This window comes from Misgurnus anguillicaudatus, chromosome 20, assembly GCF_027580225.2.
Source record: "Misgurnus anguillicaudatus chromosome 20, ASM2758022v2, whole genome shotgun sequence".
Classification (NCBI taxonomy): Eukaryota; Metazoa; Chordata; class Actinopteri; order Cypriniformes; family Cobitidae; genus Misgurnus; species Misgurnus anguillicaudatus.
The window spans coordinates 12,265,263-12,284,971 of NC_073356.2; the positions used below are offsets into that span (position 1 = coordinate 12,265,263).

Consider the following 19,709-nt stretch of genomic DNA (forward strand, 5'->3'; position numbering starts at 1 on the left):
GAACAAAAGTTACCTGCTGCTACCACTTCTAAATACTTCAAATGAAAAGGACATGAGACTGCAAATGACATTTATAAACAACAGATGTGACCTAAAATAAACTCATGCAAATACGCAAACCACCCACAACTCATTTGCATCCTTCCCCACGAGGAGCGACAACATCCCTAACAGATCAAACCCTTCACAATATCATAATATTGTGCATATAATAAGACAGCCAATTAGAAAAAAAAGTCTTTCTAGTCATTCAATGAATGAAAGGAAACATCAAGATCAATGTACATTATAAGTGAATAAAAAGCTTAGCGCAGCGTAAACATTACTGAATGGTTTAGAAAACGCCAGAAATCTTGGCACCCATTCAACTCCATCTCTGGCATAAGTTCAGGCTTTTGTTTTGAAGAGTTATCTGGCGGCAGGTGTTGTTTGGTACAGTGAATTAAAGGTTGTGGAGAGAAAAGTAAGATGGCCAGACAAGAGAAAATACATAAAGAGAAAAGGGGCGGAGATTAAGAGAACCGAACCGATAAGAGTGACGAACAGTGGAGGGTGGGATTTGGGGTGAATAGATCACTGTACTGCACAATGTACACAGGAAGAGGAAGCCGACACCAAATATTTCAGCTCTGCAGACCATGATGAGCCACAGATTAGAAAGAGAACAAAGAGAGAACAAATACACACATAATAGAGTAAATATTTGGCCAAATCTTTGAGGGACCATCCCCAATCAAACCCTAACAAATCTCAATCTCTGGCACACATACTGCATACTGAGCATAGAGGCGTTTGTTTAGACACAGCAGATATCAGGTGTTGAAAGAGAGCGCGAGTTTATACATACCAGGCTTAAATGCGATGAGACTGGATCTGTTAGTGCATGTGCCCTCTGGGAATATCATGATCTGAAAACAGCCAACCGTCAAAAAAGAAATGCATCGCGTCACTTCTTCAAAAGATCCGTATGGAAATACAGCCATACTAAAATAAGAGAAGTGCGCGAGGCAGAGATGTTCATTGGCTGTGATTTACCTGAGGCCACTCGCCCCCCGAACACGCCCTGCGTCTGATCTCCTCCACGGTCTTTCTCCTGGAATTCTGATCCGAGCGGGACACAAACACGGGCCGGATGAACTTAACAAGGGCTAAAAAGAGGGAATAATGAGAGAACAGATTTACATGAAAAGACAGCGACAGAGAAATACATCATCCTTTTCTAAACCTGTATGAATGTCTTTTTTCTGATGAACACAAAAGAAGATATTTTCATAAATATCAGCCGATGGGAACCATTGACTTCCATAGTAGAAGAAACAAATACAATGGAAGTCAATGGCTACGGCAGCTGTGTGCTTACCATCATTTATCAAAATATCATCTTTTGCGTTCATCAGAAAAAGAAATTCATACAGGTCTAGAAAAATATGAGAATAAGAAAATGAATGAACATTTTTATGGCTATATTTTATTCAAAGTGTTTACATCAAACAGGCAAAACTGAAATAAGTGTTGTCGTATTTAAACTACAGTCAATTGCGAATGCAAATATTTTAAGTTAAGCTGCACCCAGTGAACTATTAAAAAGCAGATAAGGGTCCATGCAGAATAATGCTATCATGTATTTCTATGTATTAAGGCACACTACAAGATAATTGGGTTTAATTTGGACAAAAATCCCCCCTTACGACAATCCGAAGTAAAGTCCCTAACACCTTAGTGGTTGTACTCATTATTTATCCGATTTTCCTAATGTGTGGTGTGTTAAGAGTGATTTCATTTGGTCTTAAGCCATCAAGACTTCTCCAATCGCAAATCATAAACGGTCAGAAATCCTCTTGTGTGGGGGGAGGCCCGAGGACAAATGCACACACACGCTGTAAACTGTCACATGGCATGAAACGATACCCAGATAGAAAGCGAAGTGATGAAAGACGAAAGCTAGGCATGATGCGATAGCCTGTAAATAACATTCTTGAATAACGTTCAATTTCTGTACCGGTTCACTTCAAGCACTTCTTTTAAACAAGTGCATTGCCGCTAATTCAAAAGTGAAAATAAAAGGCACACGGCTGCGTGTGCATTGATAAGCGATTTATCACAAGCACCATATTAAAAAAAATTGCAGCTAATTCAAAAGTGAAAGTAAAATGTTCACGGCTGCACCGGCTTTCATAACCTATTTGACCCACGCTTCCCCATCCGGTGATACCCGTTGCCATGTTGATTAACCGGTGGGAAAATTTCCTCACCGTCACATCCTTAACGGAAGCATAACAAACGCAGTCAAGGTCTACATTTTGAATATCTGATAAGATTTTTTAAAAATTATTTAGTGTGGCAAAGCCTTTAGATGAAATACATAAAGTATTGATAACAACATATCTGTAATTTTTCCTATTTAGCAACACAAATATTTGTAATTCTACAAAAACACCTGACCGTAGACACATTTGATGCACATGACAAAATCCTACACTGCAAAAAAAAAAAAAAGATTTTTAAGAAGAAATGTTCTTAGTATTTTTGTCTTGTTTTCAGTAAAAAAATCTGAAAATTCTTAAATTAAGATGCTTTTTTTGATGAGCAAAACGACCCAAGAAAATAAGTCTAGTTTTCAGACCAAAAATATAAATTTTAAGGGATTTTGTGCATAAAACAAGGGCAACAAATCTGCCAATGGGGTAAGCAAAAAATCTTTAACATTTTTCTTAAACACTAAATTCAAAGAAAAATTCAAGAAAAAATGTGCTTACCCCATTGGCAGATTTTTTGCCTGTTTTATAAACAAAATCACTTACATTTTATGATTTTGGTCTAAAAACTAGACTTATTTTCTTGGGTCGTTTTGCTCATCAAAAAAAAGCATCTTAATTTAAGAATTTTTAGATATGTTTACTGAAAACAAGACTTTTTTGTCTTGAAAATCATTTTTTTGCAGTGTATAAACAGAAACAACTTACAGATAAAATGTATATATTAATACTCACTGCCCCACACTGGAATGTCTTTGCTCTCCGTTTTCATCACTACAGATGCCATCGTCATGGTAACAGGGATGGCATCAAAATAGGATGAGTGAGGGGCCACGGTAATAATGGGGGCTTCACTGGGTAGAGCCGGCCGTCCCTTCACATGGATCCAGTGGAACCCTCCGGAAAACCACATGGCCCTCATGATGGCCTTCAAGGCCAAATCCACTAACCTAAACACAAATAAATGAGAAGAACAGATGAGTTCACCTTTCAAATGCAAGGAATCACATGCATCTCATGCTGATCAGTTTTTGTGATGTGTGAAATCTATGTACGGCGTTTAAATTCGGTCACATATGAGTTTAAAGAGCACCTATTATCCGATTAACGATTTTACATTTTGTTTGGTGTGTAAGTGTCTATTAGTACAAGTTAAAGGACAAGTTGGGTATTTTACACTTAAAGCCCTGTTTTCAGATTGTTTATGATGAAATAGAATGGTTTTTACTGAAATTTGGACATATGATGCTGGCCCGAGAATTTTCGGTTTCTGTGGTATCACCCCCACCCCTACAATGGCTGCATAGGTGCACTGGAACAATCCTTCTTTAAATGCATTAAACTTTCGTTTACAAAGACGTGAAACTCACCGAGTGGTCAGGGGTGTTCACTGATATGCTCACACAAAAATCATTGCAAAAGATGCTTTCTAACAGGTGTTTTAGCATTTGTTGTAAACTTGTGGATGTATTTTTCCAAACGCCTCACACTCGTATATTCTTCCGTTGAGAGCTTGAATAATAGACACTCCAGCCCAGTTGGTGGCGCTAATCCGCCTTTGCAAATTGCAAGAATACCAACAAAGTTCCCGGCACGGAGTAATACCGTACCTCACAGCACATCTAATACAAGTCAATGGAGTTGGACAAAAACTACGATAAAACCTGTTGGAATGCGTCTTTTGCAGCGATTTTTGTGTGAGCACACCAGTGAACACCCCCGACCACTCGGTGAGCCCCACGTCCCCGCAAACGAAAGTCCAATGCATTCTAGGAAGGATTGTTCCAGTGGGGAGCACCAATAATGTACGGTATGTGAAAACTAATGTGTTTTTTGAACCACAAACCACATTGTATACACCAAATACACAAAATAATGTTGTTTTTAGCAATGTAACAGGTGCTCTTTCATTTTGGCTATGAGCGAAAGCAACTCCCTTGGGTTTGAGCAAAGCCTTAGATTCCCAGCTCGCTTTTCTACATTAAACTGTTATAAAAGAAGTGCAATGTATTGTGTCTCTGTCGTATGTGTGACACACCCACGCCGTGATTGTTTCGCACCATTCAGATCTTCACACGCGTTTAAAACAATCATTGGCTCTATTCCACCATCACCTGACAGTTTTTACAAAAAGCTTTTTATAGCTTTTTTATTATCTTCTGTGTCTTTCTCATTGTGTGCCGAGGCGTGGGAGTCATCCTTATTCGACCTACAACTGGTGTATGTTTTAAAGACTGTATGAGTGTGCATTTGTATTTAGCATTTTAGTCATGCTAAAAATCTTTAATTCCTAAAAAGTCATTGCAATGCATACTGGGATTGAAACATGCAATGCTGGCTTAGATTTTGGCCAAAATTCTGTATCTAGTTGCATTGCGAGTACATCTCTGATACCCACCATCTCCACCAAGACAGAGGCTCTACCGCGTCCTCAGAACGGCCGACGGTGGCCACAAATGCGAAGGGCCAGGCCAACAGCATCATGAACGCTGCGAGCAGCAGTCGCACAGGGAGAAGCGTCACAGTCATCACGGCTATCTGTAAGAGACAGAATTTAACAGTTTCAAATCCAAATTCAAGTTTCAAGTCAATCCAGCTTTTGCACATTGCTGGGTTGCGATAAACAGGAAGCACGTGTGGTATGAAGCTTCAATAGATATGGGAGGAGTGTTTCGACAGCTAAAGAAATATGCAGTGACACCACATTGAGAGAAAGCGCGAGACAGATCTAGGAAAGCATTGAGATTTGGATTACACCCAGCTAGTTAACTGTTGGTCATGAAGGGTCAGGTTTAGCTGCTCTCAGCAGAATGATTACTAGATCTCAGAGAAAGAACGTTGATTTAATGTCTATATAAGAGGTCTAGTGCTTTAATGATCTAAAGCAGGGGTTTTCAAACCTGTCCTGGAGGACCACTAGTATTGCACATTTTGCATGTTTCCCTTTTGTGACACACCTCATTCAGTTACCTTACACACCCAGTTCAGGTCTTGCAGTCTCTACTAATGAGCTGATGATTTAAACCAGGTGTGTCTAATGAGGGAAACATGCAAATTGAGCAGTACTAGTGGTCCTCCAGGACAGGTTTGAAAACCCCTGATCTAAAGCTTAAGTCAGATTACCATGCTTACCATGAAGACTAACGAACCATGGGGGCTTTTTTAAAGAAATAGTTCACCCAAATATAAAAATCTCACACTCATGCAATCCCAGATGGATTTGACATTTTTCAACTGAACACAAACAAATAATTTTATATTAAAATACTGTTATGTTGTCTGAAACAGTTGGCAGATGATCATTATGTTTATAATGTTTTATGCAGATATCGTTGAAAAACTTAAAATATTAAAATGACTAGGTGAAAGTCAAGCTAACAAAAAAGCCAACGGTGTTACATTGGCTGCAACACGCTAATCCATGGCGAGGACACTGTACTGTAGATACACTAATATATATATATATATATATATATATATATATATATATGTTTTAATGATGCTAAGAAATCTGTTGTATTATATCGCTTTGTATTTTTGTTGATCAGTTAGATCAGTGGTTCTCAAACTGGGTTTTATGACATTTTATAAAATACATTAATTTATCATGAATTCTGTGAAATTAAACCTAAAAAATAAGGCAGCACTACTTTGAATAATTTAAAGTTTTGTTTAATTAAAATGTGAAGTTTTAGAACTGTTTTTTTTCATACATTTTCTTTGGCGGGGGCTACGAAGGAATGCACTGTACACAAAGGGGGCCGCACGCTGAAAAAGTTTGAGAACCACTGAGTTAGATTAAAGTAATTTTAAACTTTTAAACTGCTTTTTCTGTGGTGTGAAAAAGGATTGGCCCCCTTCCTGATTTTCTTTTTTTTGCATGTTTGTCACGCTTTAATGTTTCAGATTATCAAAAATATAAAAAATATAAAAATTATAAAATATTAATCAAAAGATAACACAACATGCAGTTTGGCTTTTATTATGAAGGGAAAACTAAATCTAAACCCATATGGCCCTGTGTGAAAAAGTGCATAAGTAGGCTTGTTCGAGTTCGATCAGCGGCTGACATGAAGCATTGCATGCCGGTTAGTAATTTTGTCCGACTTGAGCTGGCGCTGAAGGCATGTGACTGTGACGTATAGTTTTAAGAGCGTTTCGAGAGTAGCCAGCTGACTCAGCCTGCGCAGCCTCTCCAGAGTGATGATGAAGTCAAAAAGTCAAATATAATTGTATACAACAGACATGGCTCCCAACTTTTCTGCTTTACCTGTAAACTGACAGCAAATTGTGCAAAATATTGCATAGTTTCTTTCGTCATGTTTTACCCAAGTAAATGTCTGCTTCCCAGATGTTAAATAATATATATTGATAAAAATATATTTTAGTGACTGAGGGTGAAGCACTGGCCCAATCAGGCAAGTGACAATACTTTTAACTGGTCCGAACGTCTCTCACGCTTGCCTAGGGCCACCGGGTAGTCCTTTATGTTGAGCCCTGTTTTTAGCAAAAATTCTGAAGGACAATGTCCGGTCACCTGTTCGTGACCTCAAACTGAAGCGAACCTGTTCTGCAGCAGAACAATGATCCAAAACACACCAGCAAGTCCACCTCTGAATGGCTGAAAAAACAAAATGAAGACTTTGGGGTGGCCTAGTCAAAGTCCCGACCTCAATCCTATTAAGATACTGTGGCATGACTTTAAAAAGGAGGTTCATGCTTGAAAAACATACAATGTGGCTGAATTATAACAATTCTGCAAATATGAGTGTACCAAAATTCCTCCACAGTGCTGTAACAGAATTATTAAGTTATCACAAACGCTGGCCCAACCAGTTATTAGGTTTAGAGGGCAAGCACTTTTTCCACACAGGGCCATGTGTGTTTGGATTTTGTTTTCCCCTCATAATAAAAGCCTTTATTTAAAAACTGCATGTTTGTTTACTTGTGTTATCTTAGATTTATATTTAAATTTGTATGATAATTACATTAAAGCGTGACAAACATGCATTAAAAAAATCAGGAAGGCGGCCAACACTTTTTCTCACTACTAGGCTAATTATTGTGGCATCTCAGTTTCACTTTGCATGCTCAAGGTTTTTTACACATTCACTGTATTATTTAAAAGGGACAAGACTTCAAGATGATAAAGTACCGAAAAGTGTCCCCAGAGTACGTATGTGAAGTTTTAGTTTAAAATATCATATAGATAATTTATTATAGCATGTTAAAATTGCCACTTTGTAGGTGTGAGCGAAAACATGTCCTTTTAAATGTAAATAAGCTGATCTTTACACTAAACGGCCAGGGCTTGCAAAATTGCTAGCCCGACATCCCGGGGCTATTGTGAATTCTTGTGGGGCTACCAAAATGTATCTCCGCCTTGCCTATAGGGTTATCTTAGGGAGGAAAAAAAATTTTGTTAATCTTTTTGCATTCTCTCAAATTTAGTTAAGTAATTATATTTAATTTGGCGTCATCTTGTCAGTCATTACAATCCTCACATAACAAGTGAAATGAAGTGAAAGCATAATTAAAACTATTATTCCTCTAGTGTGCACGTCTGATATGCGTGCGCTCCTCTGCATGCGCTTCTGATCTCCCGGCTCGCACTTCACGAGTACCCGCTTGCTCTTGTGCAAAAAGCACAAACTCAAGTTATTAAAAAAAATAACATTTAGTTTTTACCCAAGAGACTAACATTGTTTTCAGTTTATTTTTTCTCTTTCTTCATTTAGTAACTTGGAGTGATTTCCATGAGGAGAATATGATGTTAGAAGCATTTGATTACTGTAAAAACGGACAACAAGGCGGCTAAACTGATCTGTTAACCTAAAGTAAATGAAATGTTTATTTATTTCGTTTTATCTCAGTGTAACATTTAGCGATTTCTTATCTCTATATCTCTTATATCTAAACTGTGAGATAATGTAAGTACATATCACACTGTGCAAGTGGTTTAGGACATTTTATTAAAAAATCTTGTATATTGTGGCTTTAAATATCCTAATATAACGAAGGCCTAGCCCTTGCATAATATAAACACTTTGTGGGAAACCTCACCTTGGATTAAAAGAGCCATTAGGACAAAACACAAAGACATTATGCTGCCTTGGAAAACAAGACCACCACATCAAGGAAAACAGAGAAGAGGAAACAGGAAAGAAGCAGGAAACAAATGTCAAAGAACCATGTTAACTGATATTATCGACATCTCTCATTTGTCCCACAACGGTAGTCTAATGCCACTTGATATGGGCTTTCTATACAATATTAAAGATGAAACCACTAAAGCATGTTGTAGTTCCGGTCCTGGATGCTTAGAATAGTTGGTAGCTGTGCTTTATTGACATTTAGTACACATATATATTTGTCATTTACTGTACATCTCGCAGACACTTTCATCCATAGTGGCTTCAATTACATTCAAGCTATACATTTTATCAGTACATGCATTCGCTGGCAATAAAACCCATGACCCTAGCATGGAGCACACCAATGCATTTACGCCGGTGGCCAGCATATATTTTCAACTGTTCAAATGGAAGCGCAGCACTTTTAAAAAAAGCCAGCAGCTGGCGGGTTTTATCCGCGCTGAGCACCGAGAGTTGAAAAATATTCAACCTTGGGTGAAAAGTCACTAACACTCGGCCATCCAATCACAGTGGAGAAGGGGGCGAGACAAAGTCGGCATCCGCCTGCCATTTTCAGCCGTGTTTAAAAGATTTGGTGTGCACACCCCTTTCAAGTTACTAGCACCACGCCCTGCCAACAGAGCTACAGAATAGGCTTCATTGTTAATTATTTGCTTTCAAAATAGTTATGTAATTATGGTTTTGAAACAATGAAAACAGTCAGGTTTTGTGCATAGAAATTGTTCCTGCCAGGTTAGTAGTAAGTGTCACAAGAACCAAAGACAAAATAGAAGAAGGGAACGCACACACTTATTAATGAATATTTAATCTGCCTGAGAGTATGTGCTTCCAGTTTCTAAGAAAAATCCTCCATGACTCATGACGTAAAAAGCCACCACTATTCCAAGAGCAGGTTTTTCCACCTTGCTCATTTTGTAGAGACTGAAAAAGGTTATTCTGCATACACGTTCCCTCGCAAATATCTCCCCTGACTGGATTGATTTTCACATCTTGTTGAATTTATTGCCTGTTGGCTATAAAAGCAACTTGTTGCGGTTGTCGTAGTGAGATCAGGGGTAGAACGAAGCATCTCTGCTGAGACGGTTATTAAATGTGGATGGCCTTACGGCGCATCATTAGAAGAAGATGAACGGTGGGTGGGACGGTGCGGTCCGTTTAGTGTTTATTTATTAATCTGGTGCGGCTGTCAACACCTGCAGCCCGCCTTGAATGAGAGATCAAACTGATCTAGAGGCTGAGCCAATGAGTCTCTTGGGAACAGGAGGAGAGAGACGGCAAAAAAAAGGTCAATGGAGGGGCCGGGCTACTGTAAAATGTGATGTAGTACTATGGCATACAAAAACACTATTGCCTATGACAAACAGAAAGAAAGAGCCACAATCATTTGCTAAGAGCCTACATTATTTCCAAAACCACTAAATTATGAATTGATAGCCACACTCCTGGTCCACACTATGGGGTCCCATTAAAACCCCCACTTTCCTCTTCATTTCTATTCTCCATCTGCTGTCAGGATGAAGGAGGAGGGGAGTCCCTATAATCACTCATCTACAGCTTTTTAAAAGTCCATGTGCACTAACCTGTCCTCAAGCTTTTGACACCACTGTATAGAAGTGCTCTTAACTACACTCAAGAGGAGTCGCATCACCTGCTTTGACGTAATAAAATGCGCAAGATCCTGATTTCAAGAAATGCAGAAATCCTTTGACATGGTCAAAAACTTTGTTTACACTGTCAGTTCATATGCGATTTTGGTGCATATCCAGACTTGTGTATCACAATTGTTCAGATCCGATCTGTGCGTCGTGCAGCATTCTGCCGTGTTACGGACACTGATCTATATAAATGACTGGATTGCGCATAGAACGCTTATGTAACAGCGTGAGGTGAAGCCAGCGCAGAGTTCGAGCCGCCATCTTGGTATACCCAACCGACAGACGGCGTCATTGACTTCCTTTCAAAATCATGTTTTAAATTCACCTGCTTTACAGCGTATCAGTCACACAAGATTATTTTTAGGATATGTGTACGTAAATTAACTGTTAATTCTGGTGTTATTTGCAACTTGTAAGTTTAGAAAACATAACCAGCAAATTATTGCATGCAGTGCAAAGTATGATTATTTATTTAGATTTCAGAATGAGCACGTTTGTCATTAATACTAAATATGCTGCGGTCTGTCTGCTGTTCTGATACTGTAATGAAGATGAATGTATAACTGATTAAAAACGAAAATGTACAACTTTCAGTAAATAACTATTTACATGGTAAGGACGTTTGTGTTGTAATAATGTACAGGGTAACTTCAAATATAAAAACCAAGACTAGTAAAGTGATGTTTTATCATTAGAATCTGATCGGGTCCATTGAATTAATAGAATGTTTGGGTACACCAACATGGCGGCGCGGTGGCTTCACAGTTGTGACGTCATGCACAATCCAGTCATTTATATAGATCGATGGAGGTGCCTTCCATTCAACCGTAAGTGGACTGCAAAGTGGACTTCACAGGATATTCCGCCATCTTAAGTGAGATTCCAATCCGAAGGAAGCGAACATGTTCAGTTCGTAGGGCACGGCGCACGGCATAGGGAATCGGGGAACATCAATACATCACTTCACAGGAAGTGAAGAGCGATAATCACCCAACTGTCATTGCGCGCATCACGTGATCATCAGTCGGAACGGTCAGACCGCTATGCAATTATATGACAATCGTTTAAAAACACATATATACACATAGTTAACCAAATAAAAGTTTACTTTCATATTTGCATGACAGTTACAGCAGGGATTCAATTTGGTTAAAGGCGCTCTAAGCGAATTGACGCGTTTTAGACCATCAAAACATTTTTTGTTACATACAGCAAACATCTCCTCACTATCTGCTTGCTGCCTGTCCGCTGATCAAACTGTAAAAAAACGCGATCTCTGTAGACAGCTCAGGCTCGACAAACGGCAATATCAACATAGTGGCCAAACCTAGCACAACAAAACATAAAGTGTTCCAGCCAATAAACGACAATTCATGAAAGTTCATGAAAGCACGGACGGGAGAGGGAGGGGGAGGCGTTAGCTACGCTCAATTTGTTTGAAAACAGTTCAAACATCAACAGGAAGTGACGTCGCACATTATTCGCTTAGAGAGGCTTTAATAGTCAAGTAATAGCAGCAATAGTCAATTAAAGTGTATAATAAACATACGTTTTTCATTACATAATACTCAATTGTTGACTTTCTTTGATGACGTTTGCAGGCCGTTCCAAATGAGCGGTTATTGTCTGAGAAGTCCACTTCAACTGATATACCGTGCTCAGGGAGTAGTGAACACTCCGCAGGGACCCTGTCGAATGGAACGCAGCTTGGTTCCGGATTATCTGCACTGTTTCTATGGCAATGACGTCAAGCTGGCACGACAAGCTGCCTCGACGTCTGACGTTGTAGAAACTAGATTCCCCAATACATGGACTTTCCTAAACACCCCTATCATTTTGTCAGAAATTGACTGTTCCAAAGTTTGCGCTGGGCTTGCGTTTACGTGACGTGACACAGCATGACGTAACCAAAAAGCTACAAAATGCGATCAGAGCGATCAGACTGAAATGGATTTCTGGAAAAGTGATTTGAAATTAAGATTCGCAATCTCACTGGTAGATGCAAATCACACAACCTATCAAAAAAATATATATTAAATTTGATTGTTACACTATCTGCAAAAAAATAATTTTATTTTGACTTTGAGTTTTTACTCACAAGCCTAGATATGTGTCGAGGTCCTCCATCCATGAAAGTGAAAGAAATATATTCACCTATTTTATCAACAAAAAGCAATTTGTAATGTTTTTTTAATAAAAACATCATGAAAGTAGTCCATGTGACATCAGTGGGTCAGTTAGAATGTGTTGAAGCATCGAAAATACATTTTGGTCCAAAAATAATAAAAAATTACGACTCTATTCAGCATTGTCCTCTCCTCCGCGTCTGTTGTGAAGTGAGACTAAAGTCACGTGACTGCAGTGACGCGGATGACGTGTTATCTGGTGCGCCCCATCTGGTCATCTGCGTCACTGCAGTCACGTGACATTAGTCTCGCGCATGCATTTCACTAATATAAAATATAAAAACATCTTAAACTGTGTTCTGAAGATGAATGGAGGTCTTCCAAGTCATTAATTACATTATTTTCATTTGTGGGTGAACTATCCATTTAACATATTGTGTGTGGATCTTTCAAAAATGTGTTCAGTCTGTGTAAAGGCTGAAGTAGTACATTTTTAGTGTACGCGAGGGTCCGCGAACAGCTATTTTTGTGAATGAATGAATTTTGTGAATGAATGAATGAATTAATTAATGAATGTCTGCGTACTGTACGAGCACCGGATTTTCAAAAACCTTGCATACATTGTACGCGTAGGTCGTGCATACAGGAGAAAGTAGTATGTAGGCCAGGAGATGCATTGCATTATGTCGCAATGCGCATGCGTCGAACATCTGTACACACATACAAGTAAACTATACTTTGCTAGGCTGTGTGTTCGACCGTGCACATACACGTAAAAAACAGACTGTATTCCGGCCCAACGCCAAAGAGTGTGCAAACAGAGGAGGTGTCGTAAGACTGTTGGATCATGCTGGATAAAGTGATTGCAATCTCAATCACCCGTGTTTGACTCTTGAATCATTTTGACTCTTGCCAGTAAATTTCAACTACAAGAAATTCTTTCTGAGAGAGCTACACATTCATTCCCTTTAGGCTCATTGCGATCAAGCTTAAGTCTCACTTTAGCGAAAATGCATCCTGAAGCTATAATGCCTCCAGAAAGATTGTCATTCTGAGCTCATGTTACAGTTAAAAAGCACTGAGCACTCTTATTTTATGACATTTTATGAAGCAATGGCATTATGAAATATAGCGAAAGTGCTTTCTAGGGGTTGACGGATGCAAACACATGACCTAAAAGCAGACTTTCGAAGTCTACTCTCATAAGCACTTTATTCATTTCTGCCTGCATGTGCATGTCTTAGATGTGAATAAGAATGATGAGGTTTGATTGCCAAGAGCTTTCCAGTCCAGTATGGAGGCATGAAGAAGCTTCCTAACATTAGATCTTTCATAAATTAAACAATCTGGACTTTTTATAGGTTGCTCAAAATATAAAAGTTACAAATAACCAAAAAATCTAGGCCTGTAATATATAACTTTGTGCATAACAGCATCACGTTCCATATATTGTTCGGTACAATGGCTTAAGGATCATTCAACTTCCTGTTGTGCAAGAATGAAAATAGTAGCTAGTGGAGCATAAATACCCTAGTCAACAACATTCTGACCTTATCTGGTTAATGAAAACTAACCCCTACAGTATGTCTTCTTGACGTGTCTCTTCAGCTGCTGAAATAAGAGAACAATAGTGTATTCTGTCATCAGCTCACTACACTATCTTAGCAAAGTATGTCTCTTCGCCTCCATGCCACGAATAACAGGAAAAGCTGAGAGATACAGATGACAGTTAAACTGGGAGAGCAGGACTATCACTTATCTCTCATTTCTCTTGTAAAAAGGAGGTGGTGCTCAGTTTTTCTGATTAGTTAGATTTGGTTTGTAGGCACCAGTTGAGTCAAACAATAATAATACATCCCAAATTATGCCATACTATTGATAAAGTAAACTTTAATCAAGTTCGAACAATATGTAGCACAGAAAGCTAACACAGCTAATGGGATCCCTGAGGGATTTTTGGCGAGTTTATAGAGCAGCAGTAAAATCTGGCATTTGGTTAACTAGGGTCGACGATAGTAAAACATATGGCCGATAGCAGACCTTAATGATGATAGTTGACATGTTTGCCCATTATAGTTTTAAATTATTATTATTATCATCATAGTTTCACATTAACATGCCCATTGCGTGCTTTTTCTCGCACCTCAACTTGTAATAAGCCGTCTTTTGGACTATTGCTCGAACCTCTGACTTTCCTTGCACTAGAGAGGTTGTTATGCATGCGGGTGATTCTCACGAAACCATTGAAACACCACGGCACTAATGATTTTAGCTTTAAAATGTGTAATATAGTAACATTAAAAAGCATCAGAATTAACACAATACTGTGTTCTACCTTGCACAATGTGTGATTTTAACATAAGAATTTATAATTGGAAATTTTATCTCATTTTCTGCTGAAATTCTCATTACCGCAATGTGTCTGGCTGTGTTTGAACATGCGTTATGTTGTAATTTAATCAAATTAACACAAAAATATTAAGAAAAAAAATAAATGGATGTTTTGCTAGACTACTTTAGATGACAGAAAAAATATTTACTGAATATTCATGTATAATAATAATGAAGAAAAATTTGGAAAATAATGTGTCCATGCCTGATGTTCTCATCCTCCGCAACACTTTTTGAGAACAGTTTAAGCACACATACAGAATTTTAATAAAGTCTGATTTTGAGTGAGCAAGCACATGGACCAGTTACTTCAAGATGGCTACCAGGTAAGATCATTTTTTTACAGTTAATTTGAAATATTGTCTTGTCAGAATGCTTACACGACATTTTGATTATCATTACCGCAACAGATGCTTATTAAATGTTAATTTAATTAATAGAAGCATAATACTTTGATTTTAAATGCATGTGCAGAATCTCCAAATTATGTTCTTTCAGGTTTGTCATGTCATTTTGAAAATATGTCAGTGTTGATGTTTTCTGACTGTTGCGGTAATGAGATTTTTTAGGACTAATTTTTTTAATTATGTTACAAGAAGTGTTAAATGATAAGTAAAAGTTTTTAAATTAATGTTCCCATTTACTCCAGACTTTGTTTTTCAATGTCTGGTGGGCAAAAATGTAAATTTAAGCAATTTTTACATTTTCATGCTTGACATTTTTAAAACCAAGTTTTCGTGAGAATCACCCATGCAGGGGTTTAAAACCAGCAAGTGAGTTATTCCCGCACCCTGGTACGCAGAAAATTTCATTAAATTCCTGGACTTTAATGACGCGCTAGAATTGATGGTATCAGTTTTAAGATGGTTGCGCTCATGACAGTGTTGACCTAATGCTACGTACACACCAAACGCAGGTCATCGCGTTACTCCCTCTAGATTACTCTCGGGATTTAACTTTGTGTCATTCAAAGTTTTGCTCGAGTTTAATATTTTCAACTTGGGCTAAGACGCGTTTAAGGCGAATAGCGCGTGTTTTCGTGGCAAATGTGCCGCTCATATCACGTCATTCGCATCACCCAATGATACAACTACAGTACAAGAACAACGTCAATATACCTGAATAACAGTACAACAATAATTATTCCACAAAGAAAGAATAATCACTGTTACCTGTCGAGGAGAATTTTGCGAACTGCGCGTCTGTCTTGACACCTCTCTGTTCCTTCATTTCTCTCCAGCGTTGAAATGTTTCTCCAATAACGACTCTGGTTAGATAATGTTATTCTGATAATTTTCTCCTCTTCTCAGCAACTTAAAAAGTCTTTCTTTTACGTCCTCCTTCGAGTTTCTTCCCTTTCATGGTGCAAATTCGAGGAGGAAAGCAGGAGCGACAATGAAAACAAACCGAAAATAAAGACGGAGTTTCATGCTATGCGCATGCGTCACTCGTGTAAAGTTACTGGAGCGCGCACGTCTCTTACAAGGAACGTAAATGGCAGTGATTAACAAGCCAGAGGGCCAATCGTTGACGCGATGATGGCATCAATGATTGGCTGATGTTTTTAAGGCCCTACCTTATGCACTGATGACATATATTCATTTTATTCATTACTTTCAGTGCACTTAATAAATAGTCTTTTATCATTTAGTAAAGACAGTTTCAAGTAATATTGCAAAAATTTATTAAACAAACATCCTCTTTTCCACCTTTAAATTAGGGAGGGGACGATATGAAAATTTCATATCATGATTATAGTGACCAGAGTTATCACGGTTATCAATATTACTATGGTTTTGTTAAAATGAGATGGAAATGTTCAAAAAGAACTGATACACACACTGAAAACATTTTTAAAAAATGTCCCTGAAATTATTTCTGTGGTTAAAAAATAAATTAATCTGTCTAATAAGTTTACCGCTAATGAATACAATGCATTATCCCTTAAATGCCTTCTTGTGCAAAAAACTATGTTGCATGTGTGCGTCTGCGTCAAACTGATTCTGGCTGGACAGGATTTACCATGAGTTTTCAAAATCACGGTAATCAAACATGGTTGTAATGATAATAAAATTTTAAACGATAACCGTCAGGACATTTTATCGTGGTTAATTGTGAAACCGGTAACCGTCCCATCCCTAATCTTACACTGGGTCGTTTTAACCCATGGTAAGGACAAATTTCATGTAGATTAATGTAGGGCTGCACAATTAATCAAAAAACTAATCAAAATTACGATTACGAATCCATTACATAACCGCAAAATGCCTCAATTACAGCTGTCCATTTGTGCTCATTTCTGTCTGTTGTGCCAGTTTGTTTGGACTCCAAATAAAGTGGTGAATCTGAGATTTTATCTTTATGATAAGTTGACGTGTCCTTTAGTCATTTGTTTTGGATTTTTTTACTAACAACATAACTCCCATAATGATTATTTATTATATTATTTAGTTTTTTGCTTCTCAAAAGGTAATAAAACAAATCAAACCTTGTAAACAATGTAAAGTCTATAAATCGGCAATCATAATGGCAATTACGATATAGTTGAATAATTGACAATTATGATCATAATTATCGTAATCGTGCAGCCCTAGGTTAGTTAATGTATACCAACTGTTGGGTTTGTCCATATTTTATCCAAATATAGGTTGAAACAATCCAGCATTTATTAGATTGCACTCAAATATTTTATTATTATTAATCATACTCTAAAGTTTAAACATACTAACCCATGTAAATTATATATTATATATATATATGCATATAACAATTAAATAAAATTGGCAGCCTTATGCTTTGGAGATGCGGGAGGATTTGAATATGGGGTAGTATGTACGCATGAAATAGTAGCAAAACTTTTGTTCTGTTTAAAATAAGAATGCAAATTATCTTCCTGGTGAAAGACCACAAACTGAACAGCTTTATTATACTGCACTGAAGTACTGAAAACCTGATAAAAACACAGACATTACCCCATTGCTGATCTCTGGATGGATACATAATCCTACAACCACATGTGCATAAAAAGCTATGCAAGAATGAACTGTCAGCACTTTTTTTAATTAATTCAAATGACTCCAGTCCCTTATAATAAGTCCAGCAAAAGGAGGCGAATTCACATACTGCATAAGTTGCACTTGCTACATATCAATATGAAGAAAATATGCATTTGAGATTTAACTCAGGAGAGAAGGAAATTCATTTTAAAAGATTGTGATGCCATTTCTTGACTTTAACGCTACAAAGCACTCTACATACACTACAACTTACTAGTATTATACAGCTTAGAAGACATCACGGATTTTACATTTAAAAAAAAAAAAAACGTCTGGGGCCAATGCTTAGCATAATACAGTTCAATTTACCCTCTAATAGTTCCACATTTCTCTATTTCTAATAAACAGGGGGTCCAAATATATATTCTATTATGTGTTTCAGTCTGTTGCATACAAAGAAACAGTTTAGTTTACTCTGTGAACAAACTACACAACAGTATAAATTATTGTCACATGTGTATTGTGTATTACGTCACGGCCCATGCTGACAGAACAACAGTGGACGTTTAATAATCTAACAATGACACAGCTGCATTAGTCACACAATTAAACAAATGACAGTGACAAGACTTGCTGACTACTAACAAACTGTCATGGGCGTTACAGAATCATTGTTTCATATTTACATTCATAACGTTTGCACTTTTGTAAATATTTAACCTTTGACGTTGAATGTCCTGCATATTAAGGCAGAGGACGCATGGCTCGACAGTTGGCAAGCCCAGAGCGCAAAGAAACAAGCAAACACAAAATATCCCGCGTGGATTAACGTTAAAAGGCAGCAAGAACTTGAACAAAATGTTCCCGTCTTTATCAAACGGGTTTACTAAGCACCACCATACACGTGGAAACTTAAACATCAAGTTTAGTCTACAGAAAAGCGAAGCCGAATGACTCTATCTTCAGTTTCTGCAGTGGAGTGAATCTCAGCTCGTGCACGAAAGGATTTTTAAAGTTTGCGGAAAGCTCCGAGTCGTCTCCGTCCACCGCCGTGTGTAGTTTTCTGTTAGGGAACCTCATTCTGTCACAGATGTTTAAAGAAGAAAATAAAAGTCCCCAACACTGTACGTTTTTATACACTAAACACTTTACAGGTTGTCTAGTTTGACGCGAACGCGCTAAATGTCGATACTGAGCTTTTGCTTTCACGCTGTCCTGTCCGTCCTGTTAATTTACCGAGAGCGCAGCATCATTCACTCCGAGTCTGTTGTGCGCATGCGTGATAAAGGCGAGTTCTGACATCACTTGTTTTAAAAGCTAAGCACTGTCAGCGGCATCCGCCATAAAAAACAGTAACGTACAGCATTGGTGCTTAGTTCCTGCTCCAATATTGCCTAGAGGATCATTTACATGCCTGTTTGCGAGCACATAACACGTGCTTAAACCGCAGGGATCTTATCAACCAAACAACATCTTTCCACAGTAGACCACAGTTGGGGATGTATCTGTTCAGTGCTAGACTTATAAGAATAACTTAGTTTAAAAAGTACATCCCATTTGTGACCCTGTCTGTAAAATCCAGGATAAAGCCTCATAATCTAATTATGAAATGTTTGATTTCAATCTTTGACATGACCTTACCGAGTCAGTATGAAAGATGTCAATGTTATATTCGTGTTTTTTACATTATCTAGCATGATTTTATGTAAAATAAATCATAAAAATGACTTTTGCTGGGTTTTCACAAACAGGGTCACGTGTACGTTTAGAGAAAAATGTTTAGCAATAATCTAAATGTTTATCTTAGCCTGGAAATGTTTATAACCGACACAAGTTAACTTTGTGTTCGTTATGTATTAACCTTGCTACCTTCTCTTTAAGTTTGCAATGTTTCCCAACGTAATTCACACTGTGCCCATTTCGCTTATTACTTCATATATAATGTTTAAATTTAAAGCTTTAAAAGCAATAATACCTAATACATATATAGACAATCCATTTATAACAAAAAAGGACAAAGGTTTTGCAAGGAAAGCTTTTTAAGCGTTTGAGCCAAAACGTTCATAGTAAAATCACTGTACGCCCCCTGCTGTACAAATGAGGCGGAAAACATATATGGAAAAATACATGT

At 37.8% G+C, this 19,709-nt stretch overlaps 1 protein-coding gene across 1 annotated transcript in view; it reads right to left on the reverse strand.

Moving 5' to 3' along the window:
* The window catches only part of lpcat1 (lysophosphatidylcholine acyltransferase 1), a 34,915-nt gene extending 16,053 nt beyond the window's left edge, over positions 1-18,862 (reverse strand). Inside the window, exons 1-5 of the mRNA XM_073858115.1 lie at positions 18,535-18,862; positions 4,654-4,789; positions 2,991-3,205; positions 1,036-1,148; positions 848-908 (exon numbers count right to left, since the gene is read on the reverse strand). Coding sequence (XP_073714216.1) covers positions 848-908; positions 1,036-1,148; positions 2,991-3,205; positions 4,654-4,789; positions 18,535-18,658 — 649 coding nt within the window. The 5' untranslated portion in view covers positions 18,659-18,862. The remainder of the gene's footprint in view (positions 1-847; positions 909-1,035; positions 1,149-2,990; positions 3,206-4,653; positions 4,790-18,534) is intronic.
* Positions 18,863-19,709: the final 847 nt, after the last annotated feature.